This window comes from Macadamia integrifolia, chromosome 14 (genome assembly GCF_013358625.1).
Source record: "Macadamia integrifolia cultivar HAES 741 chromosome 14, SCU_Mint_v3, whole genome shotgun sequence".
Classification (NCBI taxonomy): domain Eukaryota; kingdom Viridiplantae; phylum Streptophyta; class Magnoliopsida; order Proteales; family Proteaceae; genus Macadamia; species Macadamia integrifolia.
In genome coordinates this window covers 29,315,905-29,337,571 of record NC_056570.1, presented here as the reverse complement: position 1 = coordinate 29,337,571, position 21,667 = coordinate 29,315,905, and the positions used below count along the sequence as shown (strand labels likewise).

Below are 21,667 nucleotides of genomic sequence, written 5' to 3'. Positions count from 1 at the left end.
GTTCTAGGCTTAGATCTAGGTGACAAGATCAACAGCCGTGGAGCATCTTTTTTTTTTTTTCAAGATTTGTTTTCTTTAATACTAGAAATTTCAGATTTGGTTTATTCCAGATCTGGTTTTTAGTATTGGTAGTATCTCAAATCACCCAAGCTTTTAAGTTCAAGCATTGATTCAAATAAGTAGGCTCCTTCAGTAATCTTCTCTCCCCCCTCTCATTCCCTCTTCTAACTACCCTTTATTTATTAATTTAGGATTTTAATTTCAGTTGTTATATTATTCCTTTCCCTTTCCCCCAAGGTTCATGGCTAGTGTATGTATTGGCTTTGCCCCTACAAGCCATAGAACCATCATTTTATTGTTTTTATTTTAATTGCCTCCCTTTCCCTAAAGCCAATTAGAGTAACCCTTGTAAGAGTGACTCTCTGGTCAAGTAGGGAAGCTCATATTATGATGCATCCCTCAGGCTAAGTAGAGAAACCTACTTGTGAGTCTCTCTCTAGCTTTATCCCCTTTCTTTTACTTTATTTTTATTTCAACATTTTTTTTCTTTATTGTTTTTTTTTTAATTGCATGGGTTGTTTATTTTCAGTTATTTATTTATTTAATTTTAATTGCGTGGCTTGCATATTTAAATTCTTAGATGACGAATGGTTAGGACATTATTTTAGATACATATGTTTAGGACGGTAATTAGAATTAGATCATAATCATTAATCGGTTCACTTTCGCCTTATTAAAAGAAGCAAAAATAAATAAATAAATAAAGTGGCTGCTCTCCCTGTGTTCGACCCATAGCTACACTAATCCGAGCGCTTGCGGTTACATTTTAAAAATCTCAAACAAGTTTTTGGTGCCGTCGCCGGAGAAACAGTTCCATATTATTTTTTCGCTTTCTTTTGGTAAATCGGAGTGCTTTGTTTGCTTTGTTTTATTTTTCTTTTTCTTTTATTGAATTCCTGAGAAGAACAACTAGCAATAGTAGTTGTATCGGTGGAGGTCGCCAAGTCTCACAGTATGATAAAGACAGGTTTTGCCCTATAGCAGTACCTCAGGAATTGACCTAAGCAACCCCGAATCCCTACTGGTAAGCTCCCAAAAAGCCAAAAAAAAACAAATAAAAAAAAAAAAGAGTTTTTCTTTCCATTCTTTTGTGCTTGTCTTACTCTAGTTGTGGGTAATTTTTTGTTGTATGAGTGTGTGGACCCGTGATTCTACCAATCGTTTAGTAAGAGTACCTATTTTAAGAATGGCAGAACAACCTAAGCCTACTTTAAATGATAGATTCTTCCCAGCCAGGGCAGCCCAACCTTCTTGCATTAGATTACCAGCTGCCACAGGGAACAATTATGAGCTTAAAACTCAATTCATCACTATATTACCCCACTTCCATGGGCTATCCTCCGAAGATGCTTATTTGTTCCTGAGAGAATGAGGAGGTTTGTGTCCTCATTAAGATACAACAGCTCAGTGATGATGCTGTTAAACTTAGATGTATTACCTTTTCGCTCAAGAATAGAGCAAAAAGATGCTTATATGGGCTGCCAACTAATTCCATTACCACATTGGATCAGTTTACGGTAGCGTTCTTAAGAAAAAAATTTCCCTTGCATAAAACAAACAAACTTAAGAGTGAGATCATGCAGTTCCGACAAAAACCTCAAGAGTCATTTTCTAGACTCATGGAAAGGTTCGAAGACCTTCTCCAAGAGTGTCCCCATCATGGGATTGACAAATGGCATCTTTGCCAAATAATTTATGAAGGGATAGACTACTATACCAAGCAGATGTTAAAGTCTATGTGACCTATAGGCTTCACAGCTTATGCAGACGAAAACGAAGCTTGGAACTTTTTGGTTGACCTAGCTGAAAAGACAAAAGAATGGGAGTCTACTCAGGAAAGTGAGAGAAATATAGGAGGTAAAGGGTACTATGTCGATGGGATAGTAGCCAAGGAGGCCCATTTAGATAGCCTTATTAAGAGAATAGAAGCCCTTGTCCCTAAAGCACATGCCCCAGTCCACCAAGTCCAAAATCAAGTCTCTATGTGCAATTGGTGTCACTCCCCTAGACATGTAATGGAAGAATACCCCAACAGTTCTGGGGGCAATGAAAGTGTTAATGCTCTTTACCCGAACAACCCGTTTAGCAACACTTACAATCCAGGGTGGAGAAATCACCCTAATTTTTCATGGAGCCAAGGGAATCAAGGAGGTCCATCCAACTTTCACAACCAAGGGCAGCCTAGTCCCCAAAGGCCCACTTTTGCACCACTACCTAATTCTTTCCCTCGGCCTAATCTAAGTCTTCAGTCAAATTTTTCTAAGCCCCCTCTCCAAGCACCTTATCAACTACCCCCGGGGTTTATATCCACTAGAGAGGCGACAAGAATTAGTGAGCTAGAGAAAAGCATGGCCCTTCTCATGACAAGCCACAATAATGTGGATAGGCAACTCACCAGACTTGTCACAATCATGCATGAGAAGGAGAAAGGAAAATTGCCTATTCAACCAGAGCCGAATCCTAGACATCAGGTGCTGACTCCAAAGGGCTACCTGCTCCTCAGCTCAATGTTGTACAGAGTCAACAACACTAAGGGCCCTCCAACCAGTGTAATGCGGTATATGCCCTACGGAATGGCCGAGAGTATCTACGGAATGGTACCACTCATTCTTCACCATCTGACGTTTCTGTTCACCCTCCGACTATCGAGGCTACTACTGTGCCTCCCATTCCAGGTTCGCCAGATGGACCTGAAGAGATTAAGGATGATTTGGTGGAAGCCATAAAAAATGATTCTATTAATAAGAGAACTTCTGACAATGTTTATGTTCCTCCTGTCCCCTATCCTAACCGTTAGATGAATAAGAAGAAGACAACTTCAATGGAAAAAAATTTAGAAGTCTTCAAGAAGGTAGAGGTAAACATCCCTCTTTTGGATGTCATAACTCAAATCCCAGCCTATGCCAAATTCCTCAAAGACTTATGCACTCACAAGCGTACCACAAGTGTGCCCAAAAAGGTATTCTTGACAGCTAATATCAGTTCAATGATCACACAACCTATAACAGTCAAGTATAAGGATCCTAGGTGTCCCACCATCTCTTGTGTCATTGGCAACACTCGTATTGATCATGCCTTACTTGACCTTGGTGCAAGTGTGAACCTTCTACCTTATCATGTTTATCAACTTGGATTAGGAGATTTGAAAGCTACAGGGACCACTCGCCAGATGGCCGACCGTTCTGTCAAGATTCTGAAAGGGATGGTCAAAGATGTCCTACTTAAGGTAGGCGAATTTATTTTCCTAGTCAATTTTATTGTTTTGGACACCAAACCCTTCACCACTAGGGATAAGATCCCTATCATTCTTGGAAGACCATTTCTGACTACCAGCAATGCATTAATCAATTGCCAGAATGGTCTACGAAGGATATCTTTTGGCAACCACACAATGGAGTTCAACATGTATAGGTTGGGCAAGCAACCCACAATTTCTTCTGATGATATTGATGAAGAGGTCATTATGCATGAGGATTTTTCTGATGATATTGTTAAAACTTTTGACATTGACTTTGATTCAGAATTCCAAGAGTGCATGGAAGAATTAGAGGATGATACTGAAAATTTCTTCTCTAATGTTTGGAGCCTTCATACACCCATGAAGCCCATTGGTCCTCTATCAAATTCTTTTCCTAAACCCTCAATTGTTGAGCCCCCTAAACTTGATTTGAAAGAGTTGCCCTCTAACTTAAGGTATGCCTTCTTATGAGAAGATCAAACTCTACCAGTTATTATCGCCTCAGATTTAACTTTAAGTCAAGAGGAAGAGTTGATCAAAGTTTTAAAAGAAAACAAGGAAGCCTTAGGTTGGACCATGGCAGACATTATAAGAATTTGCCCCTCAATCGTTCAACATCATATTCACCTCATAGAGGATTCAAAACCTTCTAGGGAACCACAAAGAAGGGCTAATCCTATTATGCAAGAAGCTATCAAGAAAGAGATCCTAAAATGCATGGATCATGGTATCATCTACCCTATTTCTGATAGCGAGTGGGTAAGTCCAGTGCACGTGGTGCCAAAGAAGTCAGGGGTCACAGTAGTCCAAAATACTAAAAATGAGTTGATCCCTACCCATGTCCAAACAGGATGGTGTGTGTGCATTGACTACAGGAAGTTAAATGCGGCAACTTGGAAAGACCACTTTCCTTTGCCTTTCATTAATCAAATGTTAGAGCGGTTAGCCGAACATAAGTATTATTGTTTCCTTGATGGTTATTCCGGCTATAACCATATTCCCATTGCCTTAGATGACCAACACAAGACCACTTTTACATGCACCGATGGAACCTTTGCTTATCGGCGTATGCCTTTTGGGCTTTGTAATACCCCTACCACATTCCAAAGATGCATGATGAGCATTTTCTCTGATATAGTGGAGCACTTTTTGGAAGTATTTATGGATGATTTTTCTATTCATGGATCCTAATTTTCTAATTGTTTGCATCATCTTTCTTTAGTACTCAAATGATGCAAAGCGACTAATTTAGTCCTCAATTGGGAGAAATGTCATTTCATGGTTACATAGGGCATAGTGTTGGGTCATGTCATTTCCAAAGAAGGGATCAAGGTTGATAGAGCTAAAGTGGACTTAATTTCTAATTTACCACCTCCCAAGTCAGTTAAGGGCGTTCGTTCCTTCTTAGGTCATGTAGGGTTCTATCATCTGTTCATCAAGAACTTCAGTCATATGGTTAGACCTCTCACCAATCTTTTGGCTAAAGAGCAACCCTTCGAATTTTCTAGTGAATGCCTCGTGTGCTTTGAGCAATTGAAGAAGGTGTTGACTACAAGCCCCATTATTCAAGCTCCCTTATGGACTGAGCCCTTTGAATTAATATGTGATGCATCTGATTTTGTTATAGGGGCAGTCTTAGGGCAGAGAGTTGATAAACTTCCTCGTGTTATCTATTATGCCAGTAGAACTCTCAATGATGCGCAGCTGAACTACACCACAACTGAAAAATAATTTTAGCTGTTGTGTTTGCATTAGAAAAGTTTCGTGCGAATCTGATAGGTTCTTATGTAATTAATTACACTGGCCATGCAACTATCAGATACCTTATTCAGAAAAAGGATGCTAAAGCACGTCTTATCAGATGGGTTTTGCTTTTGCAGGAATTTGACTTAGAAATTAAGGATAAGAAAGGCAGTGAAAATTGGTTACAGACCATTTGTCCCGATTACCCAATTCTTTGACTGTGAATACTCTAGTTAATGAGCATTTTCCTGATGAGCAACCCTTTGCAGCATCTAGTGAACCTTGGTTTGCAGATATTATAAATTTTTTAGTTATAAACAAGACTCCGGATCATTGGTCTTCCCAAGAGAAGTACCGTTTTCACTCACAGGTGAAGTATTTCTTTTGGGATGATCCTTACCTTTTTAAATCATGCCCTGACCAAATTATTCGGAGATGTATCCCTGATCATGAGCACCATTCTATTCTTTCCTTTTGCCATGATCAGGCTTGTGGCGGCCATTTTGGGCCTACTAAGACTGCAGCCAAGGTATTGCAATGTGGATTTTATTGGCCCAGCTCTTCAAGGGCGCCTTTGTTTATTGTAAGGCTTGTCCTTCTTGTCAGTCTTTAGGAAAAATCAGTAGAAGGAACCTGATGCCTCTCAACCTAATCCTCGTGGTTGAGGTTTTTGATGTTTGGGGAATAGATTTTATGGACCCCTTCCCTAAGTTATGTGGATATGAATATATTTTGTTGGTTGTGGACTATGTGTCCAAATAGATTGAGGCTCGTGCTTGTAAGACCAATGACCACAAGGTGGTCATTCAATTCTTAAGGGAAAACATTTTTTCCCGATTTGGTACCCCTAGAGCTATCATTAGTGATAGGGGAAAGCGCTTTTGTAATAAACCTTTTGAGGCCTTAGTGAAGAAGTATGGGATTACCCACAAGTTGGCTACCCCACACCACCCCCAAACCAGTGGGCAGGTCGAAATGTCCAACAGACAGATCAAGCAAATTCTAGAGAAGACAGTTAATCCAAATCAAAAGGATTGGTCTAACCGTCTGTTGGATGCTTTGTGGGCGAATAAGACTGCTTACAAGACCATACTTGGTCAATCCTCATACCGTTTGGTATACGGGAAAGCCTGCCACCTTCCTGTTGAGTTAGAACATCGTGCCTTTTGGACGATTAAGAAATTCTATTTTGATTTTTCTACCGCAGGAGCTCATAGAGATCTCCAACTATCTAAGTTAGAGGAATTAAGAAATGAAGCCTATGATAGTGTAAAAATTTTCAAGGCAAAGACTAAAGCTTTTCATGATAGGCACCTTGTTAGGAAATCTTTTATGCCTGGTGATAAAGTTTTGTTGTACAATTCTAGATTGCATATCTTTCCAGGAAAACTTCGTTCTTGGTGGGAAGGTCCTTACCTTGTGCAAGCAGTATTCCCCCATAGTGCCGTAGAGGTTATGAATCCATCCACTCGGAAAATTTCTTAAGTTAATGGGCACCGTTTGAAGCCATTCCTTGAGTTGCCTTCAATGCATGATGCAGAGGTCATGATTCTCCATGAGCCTCTTTATGATGATATTTGATCCCATTTGATAATTTCCTCTCCTTTGTCCTTCTTGTTCTGTTGTCTTATCATTTTTTTTCTTTTTCTGCATTGAGGACATTGCACAATTTAAGTATGGGAGAGGGTTTGACTGTTTAGAACTTGAGGTTACTTTTAAGAGTTTTCCGGTGCTTTATACACACCCTACAAAAAAAAAAAAAAAAAATTTGAGATCTAGGACCCATCTTGGGACTATAATCCTTATTGGGAGGATGGTAATGAATATATGTCTTGAAGTGGGACCTCACTTATATGATTTAGAGATACTTGTCTTAAGGTGTAGGACCATTTGTTAGTTGGTGTTCTTGTTCTTAGGTTAGGAGTTGAGACCATATTCTTGGCGTGGTATAAAAATATATGATATGGATATGCAAAGAAAGTGAAAATTGGTCAAAAAGTAGAAAGTAAGTATAGAATTTCTAGGAGCTAGACAAAACACTGCGCCTCATAAAGCAGGGTGTTTTGATAGAACTTCTTAGGAAGGAACACTTTCGAAAAGAACTTAGCATCACTGTCTTTGTTGGCATATGCATAAAGCGAAACTACTTAATAACTTGCGTTTCTGGTGTTTGCTCCACCATGTTATTCAGGCCAAATGTAGTGGAGTAGAATGAGTTCTCTACTAAAAAAAAAAAGGTACCATTATGCCTTGTTGTTTATGATTGGTTAACGCTCCAAAACCCTAGTTTATGGTCCTTACCTTACAATGTGGTTTGCCTTAGGATTGGTCGTGCTTTAGAAGATACAAGGGTCGTCCCTATTTGAGATGTGTGATTGTTCCTAAATCTAGATAGAGTATTAAAGTTCAAGAGTGGGGGTTCCTTGGTTGATGTGCTCTAATTGAAAGAGGATGTGTGTTTTGTAGTTATTGGAAACTTTAAATGGTAATTTTTCAAGTTAATTTGAATTTTGGGTGTATATTCACTGCAAACAGCGATGAGACACAACTCGTCCACTAGGGTAACTTAGGGGTTTAAAGGCTTGTTGCACGTGCTAAATGCAACCGTAATTCCTACGAAAGTGAGTTAGGCTTTTTCTTTCATTTCTTTATTTATTAGTCTTGCTCGAAGACGAGCAAAAGTCAAGTATGGGGGAATTTGAGAAGCACAATAATGTGTGAAATCTCAGGGATATAAGTGTACATTTTGCCCCACTTTGGTTAGTACTACTTTTATTTTTCTTGTTTTTTTTTTTAGTTTCCAAGTCTACAAGAGAAAGTGCTTAAAGTGAATCAAAAACCGGTCCAAGCTTGAACTAACTTGTCCAAAGGTGGGACCCACTCATTGGTACCACATCCTCTCTCCTACAAAATTCTAAAGATTATTCTCTCTCCTTGCCACTTCACAAGATCTTGAAGATGCTATGTAGAGATTCCTTTCTGATTTAATTAAGATTGCAAGGTATTAGTTAATATTGCAGGGAAGGAATAGAATTTGTTAATTTTGGAAACAGATTCTCTTTCCTCACACAATTTCTCAGAGAATAAGGATTTTTACCAAGATTTAATTTAATTTAATTTTCTTTCTTTTCTTAAAGAAGACTCGTAAAAGGAAGGAGGCAAGACCAAAGCCCTATAAAAGCCCCTTCATTCCCCCTCCTATTATTTATTATTCCACTTAGTTTATTATCTAGTTTATGCTTAGTTCTCTTATCTCTCTCCCTCTCTTACTCTCTTTAGTTTTAGTTCTTTATTTTTGCCTGAATCACTTTTGTAATAGCTTTTTATGTCAATTAATGCAAGCACTCTTTTATTCTTATTCAGCCTTTTATGTTTATGATTTATGCAATTGAGTCGTAATTTTTAAAGTTATAGTTCTAGGCTTAGATCTAGGTGACAAGATCAACAGCCGTGGAGCATCTTTTTTTTTTTTTTTCAAGTTCAGTTTTTTTTTTCAAGATTTGTTTTCTCTAGTATCAGATTTGGTTTATTCCAGATCTGGTTTTTAGTATTGGTAGTATCTCAAATCACCAAAGCTTTTAAGTTCAAGCATTGATTCAAATAAGTAGGCTCCTTCAGTAATCTTCTCTCCCCCCTCTCATTCCCTCCTCTAACTACCCTTTATTTATTAATTTAGGATTTTAATTTCAGTTGTTATATTATTCCTTTCCCTTTCCCCCAAGGTTCATGGTTAGTGTATGTGTTGGTTTTGCCCCTACAAGCCATAGAACCATCATTTTATTGTTTTTATTTTAATTGCCTCCATTTCCCTAACGCCAAGTAGAGTAACCCTTGTAAGAGTGACTCTCTGGTCAAGTAGGGAAGCTCATATTATGATGCATCCCTCGGGCTAAGTAGAGAAACCTACTTGTGAGTCTCTCTCTAGCTTTATCCCCTTTCTTTTACTTTATTTTTATTTCAGTATTTTTTTCTTTATTGTTTTTTTAATTGCGTGGGTTGTTTATTTTCAGTTATTTATTTATTTAATTTTAATTGCGTGGCTTGCGTCTTTAAATTCTTAGATGACGAATGGTTAGGACATTATTTTAAATACATATGTTTAGGACGGTAATTAGAATTAGATCATAACTATTAATCGGCTCACTTTCGCATTATTAAAAGAAGCAAAAATAAATAAATAAAGTGGCTGCTCTCCCTGTGTTTGACCCGTAGCTACACTGATCCGTACGCTTGCGGTTACATTTTAAAAATCTCAAACACTCACCTTGGCAACTGGAGCAAAGGTCTCCTGGTAGTCAATCACATACATCTAGGTGAAGCCCTTGGCAACTTATCTGGCCTTGTACCGATCGACTGTGCCATCAGCTTTCGGTTTCACTGTGAAGATCCACTTATAACTAATTGCCTTCTTTTGTGAGGGAAGACACTAGATCCCATGTGTCATTCTTCTTTAGAGCCTACATCTCCTTTACCATAGCTGCCTGCCATTTTGAGTTGCACTCGCTTCCTACCGGGTATGACGAATAGACACAGAGGATAGAGAAGACACAACTATAATAGGACGGTGAAAGTGAGACATAGGAAAACATTTTTAGCAATGGGATGTAAAGTGCAAGACCTAATGCCTTTACGAACAGCAATAGGTAACTCAAGAGAAGGATCAACAGAAGGGTAAAGAAAATTACCTAGGTCCAAAGTGATGAAATCAGGCTTGAAAGGAGACAACTGGTGTGGTAGGGTAGGTACTGGATGAGTAGTGTCCTGAGTCTGCTCTCTGTGACTATAAACTAGCATCTTTGGTTGCGGCGCCAAAGTAGGAGTTCAATCTCCCCCTAACACGGAACACCAGCAAGAACAATGATTTCAAGAGGCAAAACATCTTCCACAATAGGAGACTCCCCTTAAAAGAGATGTTACAGGATAATAAGATGCAGGTTCATGAAAGACCGCATCCATAGGGACAAACCAACGCCGAGTTAGAGGATGAAACCATCGATAGCCTTTCTGAGTAAGGTAATACCATAGGAAAATACACCGGATAACATACCACGAGGATCAAACTTCCCGTGGGGATGATGATCCCGAGCATAGAAAACACTACCAAATACATTAGGAGGAACATAAAAGGCAGCGGAACCCTGCAAAAGATCCAGAGGAGAGCGGAAGGTGAGAACCTGAGAAGGCATTTAGTTAATCAGAAAGGCGGCAGTGAGAACCGCGTCACTCCAATTTTGAGGAACATGCATTTCAAACATAAGAGAGGGCTACCTCACAGAGGTGACAATTCTTCCACTCAGCAACACCATTCTGAGTCGGAGTATCGACACAACTAGTTTGATGAATCATCCCATAGGCAAAAAAGGTAAGCCTGAAAAGACCCTTCGAAGTATCCCTTCGAAGTATTCACAACCATTATCACTGTGAAGGATCTTGATGGTAACACCAAACTGTGTCTGAATCATTCAGTGAAGCTACTGAAAGAAATGGAAGATCTCGCCCTTGGTTTGCATCATGTATACCCAAGTAGTTCTAGAATGATAGTCAATAAAAGAGACAAACCATCCATAACCATTGACAGATACATAGTGCGATGGACCCCATATATCATAATGTATCAATGAAAAAGGAGTCACACTTTTATTTTCAAAAAAAAAAATACGTGATTAGAGTTTGTTTGGCCAATACACATGCCTCATAAAAAAATTGACTCGAAGTATAATAATTAAAAGGAGGAAAAAACCTAGCTAATGTTCCCAATAGAGACTGTCTTAACCAAAGATGCCACTGTAGCAACTCAGATATGAGCAGTGACGTAGAAGATGTTTGAAGGGCCTGACCAGAGACTAACGTCAAGCCATTATCAGGCAGGTACAAACCACCATGCACCCTACCAGAGCCAATCATTGCCCTTATCACCAGATCCTGAAAAACACAATGAGATGGGAAAAATGTGATTTTGTAATTAAGACTAGAAGTAAGACTACTAATAGATAAAAGGTTATTAGGAAAAGAGGGAACATGCAATACAGTGAAAAGGGATAAAGAAGGGGTACAACTAACAGATCCCTTTCCCAAAATAATGGAATAAGTTCCGTTAGCTAACTTGACCTTACCGTTGCGAGGATAGGTAGTGTACTGAGAGAAAAGAGATAAGCAACTTATCATATGATCAGAAGCCCTGGAGTCTATCCAAGGAGTAGAAAGAACATACATAGTGTATCCACAGAAGGAAATATCTAACCTAGAAGGGATGGAGTGAGCAGAGCTCATAGTGGTAGGTGCTGGAGCGTCCAGAAGTATTAGAAGGCACAGGAGAGTAATAAGCTCATCAGAAGATAACGAGGCAGTTGCGATGCTCAGTGCAGAGTCAGAATCTGGAGCCTCAGTATGGTTGGCTTGACCACGATGGTTGGCCTGACTAGGAGTTCCAATAAGATTCTTCCCTCACCCTTTGCCAGATGCATCAGCAGGATGGCCATGAAGCTTCTAGCAATGCTCCTAGGTGATGCTCCTTCCCATAGTAATCGCATTTCACTAGAACTTTAGGAGAGGGCCCACCATACTGTGGGGCTACACTGAAGGGCTGAGTGCCAGAAGCAAGTGCAGATCTCTCAAAGTGGAACGGCACATGTCGTTAAGTTGGATTATATCATAGACTTAATTAACTGTTGGAAAGCAAACATGTCTCAGAACATAGGATCGCAGCTGACCAAAAGCTCCACCTTCAGTCCTGCTAGGAAGTCATAGACTCTAATCTTGTTCTCTCGTTTCTGAAAATTGGTGACATCAGTAGGAGTGGTAAGAATATACTCACAAAAGTCCAGCTCAGTCCATAGTGTATGTAAGCTCATAATAATACTCTACCAATGTAAGAGTTCCCTACCTTAGGCTACAAACTTTCTGGTATAGTTCGAAGACATAAGCATTATTCCCAGCCTAGGAAAAAAATGTCCTTGACACACTTCTAGATCTTCCCAGTAGTGTCGAGGAGAAGGTAGCTATGAGATAGATGTGGTTGTATGGAGTTGACGAGGAAAGCCATAACCAGAGAGTTGGCACACTCCCACTTGTCAATATCAGTCCCTGTGGTTGGACGCTTTGTTGTGTAGGGTAAGGTACCTGTAGTAACCACGAGACTTGATGGAGACGCAAATGGATCGAGACCACATGAGGTAGTTAAGCTTGATAACATAAGGTGAGAAGGTAGGTACAGCCGCGGAGTCTCTGCCAATAGAAAGCAGAAGAGCTGGTAGACATGGTTGCTATGCAACGGGGCTATGTAAATAGAAGAGACACCAGCCAGAGAGAGAAAGCACCAAAAAATCATAAAAAGACTAGACAACTCAAAAATCGATAAAGGTTGAAAACCCCTGAGAAATCGTTTTTGGGGTTAGATATAGAACAGAGACCTGAAACGGGAAAGTGGTCAGTACATACCACTACAAAAAAGGAGCACCAACAGCAACAAACATCAAAATGATTGGGGCATCGATCCAGGAAAAAGCACCCTGGCAAAGAAGTCAATTTCAAGTGAAAAATCGATAGAATGGGAGTTAGGTCTCTCAAATCATTTTAGAATAGAGTCTGAGAGCCCAAGGAAGAAGATGGATGGAGGCTAGTGACTCTCTTGGTGGTTTAAGGAACTCCCACCGGAAGAGAGAAATAGATGAATAGAGATGGAGGGAGGCGCTGGGAGAGAGAAAGCGAGAAAGAGAAAGAGATGGAGAAGGAGAGCCTTTGGGGTTTTGGATCCTATGGCTCTGATACCATATTGAATGGGGTAATGACTTGTGTCAAATATGACACCAGCCCTATTTATTTATAATAACGGAGAAAAAGTTTTAAAGAATTACAAAGACCATTAAACCCCTTAGGGTCCGTTTGGCAACTGATACTTTCCCTAAAACCCATTATTACAAATACCTGTAGGAAGTTGCAGCAGCAGTAGATCTTGAGTAATGAGAGAGAAGGAGATAAGCTAGATAAGGACCTCTCGAACTTCACCGCAGAGAGTCAATTGGATCAAACACCAGTTCCATCAGCCTTGATCAAACACAAGACAAATCTCCATGGAGAAGGCAGCAACAACTACAACAATTGTTCTTCTTCAAATCGTTTAGTTATGGGAGCCTCCTTGCTTTGTATTAATAGTGATAATGGGGGAGGGAATATAGCCTAGCGATTGGAAGGTTCCAAAATAGGAAAACCCATAATTAATTGCATATTACATAAGTTTCTAGAAACTAAAAATTAGAAACAAATTGAAAAAAGGGAAATTAATGGCTTGAACACAACTAATAATTTAACTCTTAAGAGAAAACAAATACTAACTTAAATTGAACCCAACTATAAAGGAAACTAATGAAAAAGAAAGCAAACTAGTTAATCCCGTATACAACCTTAATAACCCCAGTTTAGACTCATAAAAGTGGCCCATTATAGTCCAAACCACAAGGACTGAAGGCCTAACACATATACGACCCAACCCTAGACTTATTCCTTATAAAACAAGCCTAGTTTGGTGAAGAATCTAAATCAGAGTGTGCCAGAGTTCCAAAATTCCTCTCCGATTTGCATAAATCGAAGGCAGTGCCGGTTGTGAGATTTTCTATAGTCTTCATTCTGCTCATTTGATATTCTAGGTCCTATGCTATATGGGATTTCATTCTAGGGCATAGATTAAGCCCAAAACTATTTTTGCAGTTGGTGTTCAGTGTGTATTGAACATAGAGACTATGTGTTCCTTGGTAGTTGCCACTACCTAAACAATTGCCATGGGTTTAGCCTCTTAGATCATTCTAGGAAAACAAAGGTGAAGACCGAACCTTTATATATCAATAGTTAAATACTAGGGATATGTCCCTTGGTTGTGGATACAATAGAAATTTAGTATTGAGTAGATGTTGAGCCCAGCAGTGGGCATTACTCCACGCATTTAGGCAACTGGCTGAAGAACGTAATTCCTATGTTGTGTTGTATATGCTCGAATTGTATTTTGGAGTGCTTGTCTACAGGATGAGTGTGCAAATCTGGTAGACCTAGCCACACGGTGGTTGCAGTGTGGATGTGCATACAACTGTGTGCATGAGATAGTACTTGTAGTATAGGGCTTATGAGACAGCTCAGGGCAACAGTACAGATTGTGTGAATAGCTCTGTGCAATAGTGAGGAATATTTGTAGTATACATAGCAGCTCTAAGCAGCATTAGTAGGTTGAGTCTGTGACTGAACGTGAGCCACATCAGTTGAAGACTTGGCAAAAGAACCAGCTAATGGAAAGTTTTAGTGTACACCGATTCACCCTCCTCTAAGTGTCAACCGGGACCCAACATGACCTCCACCTAATATGGGGCTGTTGATGGGTTGAAACTAGATCTACCATGTATTAAATCTTTCTCAAGACACCTTAATTATATTAATAAATAATCAATTGTTGCCCATTAACTTGGTTTGATCTTGACCTTTAAGTCCAAATCTCACCCATAGAAAAACTTCTACGCATAATACAAGTATGAGCTAACTCCAATTGGAAATGAATATAGATTCAATATCTTCAGATCCAGGAGATGTCCAATGAAATTCATTATGTATTTGGACATACCTGATGTAATCCTAATCCAATTCGTTTACAGCCCTACCCCTTTGCAGATGAGCATAACTTGGTTATAGATATTTTTCTGGAAACTGATTAATTATATCTTAAAAGATTGCAATTGATTAGGATTCATGTTATGTTTGGGCAAGAAGTTGTACAAGATGTGGCTCATGCTGCTGACCACAATATCTTTGTGGTACACCACATGAATTTAGAATTTGATTCTGGAGAAAGTTCAACATGCAGTTTTCTCCCATAACCAGTTCTTCCTCTCTTCTTTGGTCCTTCTTTCTTCTTCTTCTCCTTCTCCTTCTTCTCTTCCCAAAAGAGGAACAACACATGAAGAGAATCCCACATCGACTAACTTTTGGATCTTAGATTAATTCATATACCAGTTGGGACTTCCCCCCCCCCCCAAAAAAAAAAAAAAAGCTTAAGCTTTGGGGTAGTAGAACATTTCAATAGTTTCATCTTTTCTACTCTTTCTAGAAGTTCACAACAATCAGTTATCTCTTGAGAAGATATCAAGAATGAACGAATTTTGACAAACATCAAAGATTGTATAAAATACACATTGGAATCAAGTACCAGTGAAGCAATTTGGATTTGTGGGTCAGGATCAGAGAATGTCTTCTCAGGAATTTTAAGCATTTCATTAACCAAATGCCTATTCATCACCGCATGGCATCCAAGCAAGCGAATAAACCATCCCCATGCACTTATCATATGAACCCTCATTCTATGGTCAGGCAGTATTTCTTTCATTCCCGGAAGCAATTGTTGCTTAATATCCGTGACAAGCACCTGTTTCAAGATATGGAAGCAAGCTTAGAAACTTTGAATTGTAGATCCAAATAGCCTGAAGGCATGCAAGACAAGACTGTCACTGAATTAACAGGCAGTAATGATGTGAGTTCACGGAGAAACAAGAGTTCCTGAGTAATAAACTATTACCAGGTTATATAATAGAGAATCTATAACCTTCAAAGGTCAATGGATATGTTTATGCAGCAATGCAAGCAGAAAGATGAGTTCTAAAGAAAGAACAGAAAATGGGAACTAAACTAGTGACCCAGACACAAAAGGTACCAAAATAAAGTACTTGGCTGATGCTTTTAGTTGAGAGACATTTAGCAGGGCCAGAATGGTAATAAATGAGCAACGGCTGATTGCTGCCACTTCCCAGTACTCGAGTAGTATAAAATGTAATTCATTGAATGCATGCCTTCCCATATTCAGGCAACATACAGTCCTGGCTGGATCAGCAGTGTTTGCTTGATAGGCATGACCTGACTATTTCAAAATCACAAAGTATTAATTAGCCATTTTTTTATTCCATCAATGTTTGCACTACCCCAGATGATACCACATTCATACAATTTACATAACACTTCCAAGGTGACCTCTAACCAGAGCATGATCAAGTTGAATTGTTAGCACAACATCAGTCCATATCTGATTGATGGTGCTTCAGAAATAATGATTATATCTTTGCACTGATATGGTAAAGCTTCCTAGATGTCCTCAGCAAAAGGTGATACATTATAAACTCCAACAAGACTTAGAATAGATCAGATTTAACAGTAAGAACAGATCTGAAATAGACACAGATTTAGGTAAAAACTTGCATAAATTGTATCTCAGCAAATAGGATTCCGTTGGTGCTGAAATTTGGATGGAATGGAGATCCTATATGGAGGAACAAACCATAAAAAATTGAACAAATTCTGCCAGCTGGATTGAGACTTACGATGGTTGCAAGAAAAAGGAAAATTTTGGTGATTCTTCAAGAACTTGAGTTGGAAACGTCGGATGATCTTCAAATTTGGTCAAGTGATCCTCCTAAGATCCTCCTAAGATCCTCAACAAACCCACATAATCCTGCAGCAATCAGAGATCTAACCCAAAAGATATGCACTCGAAAATTCTTACAGGGAAAACCCTGAAACTAGAATAGATAGATGTTAGATTATGGTTTAAGTGTGGCACAGGGGCACAATGGGGTTTTTTCCCCTCCATTGACCCTATTTAGAGTGGGGTGGCTGGATGGGGGGTATACTTGTAATTGAGTTATGACTTGTACTCCTGTTATGACTCTACTTTGCTTATTATAAATAAAAGGCTTGTGTGATCAGTTAGATCACTCAAACATTCCACCCCAACTTGGCTGTTAACATGGTATCAGAGCTACTTTTCTGATCTAAGTTTTTCAGCCTTCCCTTTCTCTTCTTCCAAAATCGCAAGCTTCCATCCCTTCTCAACCTCCACTTCTCTTCCTTGCCTCCCTAATTCCCCATGGGACAGCAATAATGAGGTGATTCATATGAATCTAGTTGCTGTCCTACACAATACTTCAATGTTTCAAACCCTAAAACTGTGTAAGTGACCAATTGGAGTACTATTTTCCTACCCTGCGATTCTTGATTCTTCCTTCTTAGGATTTAATTCTTTCTTCTGTTAAGATCAAACCTCATCATTGCTTACAGAATTGAAGACCATACCCATTTGTGATTTTAGGATTTTCTCCAAAACCCTTAACCCATCGATTTTTGGGTTCCCTCCTTCAGAATCAGGTGATATTTGGAAGTGACCTTCCTCACCCCTACAGAGGAGATCGACCAGCCCTACGGGCCCATCTGCCAAGGTTTTGTGTGTGATCCTCATCTTCTTGAAAATTTAGGGTTTTCTCCCAAACCCCTAATTTTTCATCTCTTCAGTTCTTCATCAGAATCAGATATAACTTAGAGGAGTTCTTCACCACCCATACTGGGTAGTTCGATCCAAGTATTAGCCTTTTCTAATGGCTGTTTCTGAAGATCTGGTATTTCTCCCACTAACTGTCGACTTCTCCCTATTATCATAACGTCTGGAGTAACTACTGTATCTATAGCAACCTCAGACTCTGATGGGCAAGGTCGCAACAAATATATTCATTTTAGTACTTGCTTTGCGAAATTGGAGGAAATTATTTCCCTCATCTAGTCTAGAACCACTTATCTTACGATTGCTGGCAAAGGTCTCACTGGTCATATCACAGGCAAATCAAAGAAATCCTCTGAGGAGGGTACTCCTTGTAACAAATGGATCACCAATGACTCTCTGATAATGGCTTTTCTGATCAACTCTATACATCAATCTATCTCTAGAGGATTCTTGTTGTTAGAAACTGCTTCTCAAATCTGGGCTGCTACCAAAGAAACCTTGTGAACAAATAGGGTATAATGCTCAGTTATTTGATCTTCGCAAGAAAGTGCGTGCTATTACTCAACAGGACCTCTTTATGTCCAGGTATTATGCTGAACTTCGAACTCTGTGGTATGAGCTTGATCAATTTGCAAAATATTATCCATCCAATGCTGAAGATATCGCTCCCTATGCAAAACATGCGGACAAAATTAGGATGTATGATTTCTTGGTTGGTTTGAATGTTGAGTATGATTAGATTCGTATCCAGGTACAAAGCAGATGTCCCTTCCCTACTCTGGAATTGTCCTTTGCCCTGGTTCATATGGAGGAGTATTGTCGTAACTCTATGCCTCACACTTCCCCTACTAAGAAATCAGCCCTGCATACTGGTTTTACTACTTCTAAGGGAGCTAACCATACTAGTGATGCTACCAAGTGGCAAAATGTGAACACTACAACAAACCATACCATACCAAAGCGACATATTGGAAACTTCATGGGAAACCAGCTGATTTTGAAGCTAAGCGTGCTTGTGGTAAATCCAAGAATAAGGTCCATCAGACCGAAACTGTTGACAAATCTTCTACAACTGAAACTGGTCTATCCTAGGAGGAACCCCAGGCTTTCAGGCGTATGCTCCAGGCTTCAAATTCATTAGCACCTGCCAATTCTCCAGTCCCTTCAAGTTCCAAATTTGCTTATTCAGGTATCTTGTTTGGTGGTCACTATTCATCGATGGGCTCCAGTCCTTGGATCATTGACTCCGGTGCCACTGATCATATGACTGGTTCTTCCAACCTTTTCCACCCGTATTCACCCACCTCAGGCAAAGAAAAAGTGAGAATTGCAAATGGCACCTAATCTTCTATCTCTAAAAAGGGTTCTCTTCAGTGTTTTACTTCTCATTTTAAATTTGATTTTACATATCCTTAATTTTACTACTAATCTGCTATCTATTAGTAGCCTTACTAGGGACTTGAACTATCAAGTAACCTTTTTTCCTTCCCACTGCGTTTTTTAGGATCTGGCAACAAGGAAGATGATTGGATGTGGTAAGGTGCAAAGTGGTCTCTATTTGCTTGATGATGATTGTCTTCCTAAAGCTGCGGTTTTTATTACTCATCAGCTACACTATGTTTCCTCTGATCTGTAATAGTGGCATTGTCGTTTAGGACATCCTCCCCTTGGAACATTATCTCTCTTATTTTCGCAATTAGTTAAACAATGTAATAAGGATGACTTTTTTTGTGAAGCCTATATTTTAGCTAAACAAACTCGTTCTAGTTATTTCCATTAAATAAAAGAAATTTTGCACTTTTCCATTTAGTTCACTCTAATGTGTGGGGTCCGTCTCATCGCACGTCTATCTCTGGTAAACGTTGGTTTGTGTCTTTTATTGATTGTCACTCTTGCACAATGTGGGTGTATATGAAGCAACACAAAAGTAAGGTGTTCAATTGTTTTCAATGCTTCCAACAAGATGATTCAGACATAGTTCAATGTTACTCTGAAAATTCTTCGTAATGATAATGGTACTAAATATATAGAGGGTAATTTCAAAGGTACCTTGCTGAATATGGGATTCTTCATTAAACTAACTACGTTGGCACTCCTGCTCAGTATGGGGTGGCCGAACGCAAGAATAGACACTTATGGGACATTGCCCGCACAATGATGTTATCCAGACAGGTTCCCTCTCAATATTGGAGTGATGCTGTCCTGACTATTACCTACTTGATCAACCACATGCCTACTAACGTTCTTGATTCTTGTACTCATGTTGCCTTTCTTCAAGAAAATAACTCAATATTGGTTCCTCCGAAGACTTTTGGGTGTGCTTGCTATGCTAGGGATCACCACTCACCAGGAAAATTGGAACCTTGTAGCATCAAGTGTATAACTCTGGGTAATTCTCTTACTCATAAAGGATATAAGTGTTACCATCCTCCTACTAGGCATACTATAGTCACCATGGATGTTGTGTTTTATGAATTTGTTAGCCATTATTCATCGCCATCTCCGCAGGGGGAGTCTGATATTGATAGTGAAGAGCCAATTCTGAATCTGCTTGCTCCACCTCCAGTGTATCTACCATCTCCGACAGAGAGTAAGGGGACAGAGTCTACCGATGTTCCAACTCAAGGGGATATTGAGACCATTGTTCCTGCCTAAAGGAAGTTGAACGTTCAACATACTATTGGTGAATTTCAAAGACAGGTTGATAATTCAAGTCTTCAAGTCTATTGTAGGGGTCACACCAGAAATAAGCAACTTGAGACCACTACCACCACTACAACACCTTTACTTGTCCCCTCTCCGGCCCTAGATCCAGAGCCGACTGAACCAATTGTGCCAGGTATAATCTCTTTTGAACAACTTATTGCTCTTAGAAAAGGCACTAGAACTTGCACTCAACACCCCATATCCCATATTGTTTTATATGATTCCCTTTCTCCCTCCTATCGTGCTTTTGTGTCTTCTCTTTCTTCTATCTGTGTTCCCCAGAATTGGCAGGAAGCTCTTGGAGATGGAAAATGGAAGTCTGCAATGGTGGAAGAAATGGATACCCTAAAAAAGAATACTACATGGGAACTTGTGACTTCCTCCTGGGAAAAACCAATCGGTGTTTGTGGTGAAACAGAAGATAGATGGCTTTGTAGATAGGTACAAGGCAAGACTTGTGGCTAAAGGATTCACTCAAACATATGGCATTGACTACCAGGAGACATTTGCACCAGTTGCCAAATTGACCTCTGTCTGAATGTTGCTCTCATGTGATATGAACCTAGGATGGGATCTCCAACAACTTGACATCAAGAATGCTTTCTTCCATAAGGAGCTTGATAAGGAAGTATATATGGATATTCCACCAAGTTTCTCTAGTAAGGGAACTCAGGGCAAGGTCTGTGGTGGTTCGGAAGATTTCACAAGGCGATGACATCTGTGGGATATAAGCAAAGCAATGCAGGCCACACACTGTTAATAAAGAGGTCTGGTGATAAAATTACTATTCTCATCGTCTACATGGATGACATTGTGGTGACAGGGAATGACAGTGTTGAGATTGGTCGCCTCAAGGACTTTCTTGGTCGAGAGTTGGAAATAAAGGATCTTAGGAAGCTAAAGTACTTTCTTAGGATTGAGGTTGCTCGATCTTCTAAAAGCATCTTTCTGTCCCAGAGGAAGTACATCCTTGATCTATTGTCAAAGACTAGTTTATTGGGTTGTCGTCCTTCTGATAACCTACAGAAGCTAGTACATGACTCGAGGAAAAGGAGGGTGAATCCATTGACAAAGGGCATTACCAACGGTTGGTGGGAAAATTGATCTATCTCTCCCATACTCAGCTAGATATTGTTGTAGCTGTCAGTTTGGTGAGTCAGTTTATGAATGATCCCTATTCCTCTCATATGGAAGCAATCCTATGTATCCTGAGGTACTTGAGTCTGCTCCAGGAAAAGGGAGTCTTTTATCTCCTCATAATCATCTCAGGGTTGAAGCTTATACAGATGTTGATTGGGTTAGATCTCCTGATAGAAAGTCCATCTCAGGTTATCATACCTTAGTGGGTGGGAATCTTGTCACTTGACGCACCGAGAAGCAGAATATGGTGGCTAAATCTAGTGTTGAAGCAGAGTTTTGTGCTATGGCACAAGGGATTTGTGAGTTGTGGTTACACACACTCCTAGATGATATTGGTATGCATTTTCACCTTCCTATGATGCTCTGCTGTGATAACAAGGCTATTATCAGTATTTCCCATAATCCAGTACAGCATAATTGTACAAAACATGTGGAGATTGACAAACATTTCATCAAAGGGAAGCTGGATGTTCGCTTGATTT

The 21,667-nt window shown here is 39.6% G+C and overlaps 1 protein-coding gene across 8 annotated transcripts in view; it reads right to left on the bottom strand.

The window, feature by feature from the left end:
• LOC122061756 overlaps positions 1 to 21,667 on the bottom strand; it is a 51,195-nt gene that overhangs the window by 7,398 nt on the left and 22,130 nt on the right. For 7 of the 8 annotated variants that reach the window (XM_042625206.1, XM_042625207.1, XM_042625210.1 and 4 more), the window contains one exon: positions 15,225 to 15,440. The exons of the other annotated variant lie outside the window; for it this stretch is intronic. In XM_042625206.1, the coding sequence (XP_042481140.1) occupies positions 15,225 to 15,440 (216 nt within the window). The remainder of the gene's footprint in view (positions 1 to 15,224; positions 15,441 to 21,667) is intronic. 8 annotated transcript variants of the gene reach the window in all.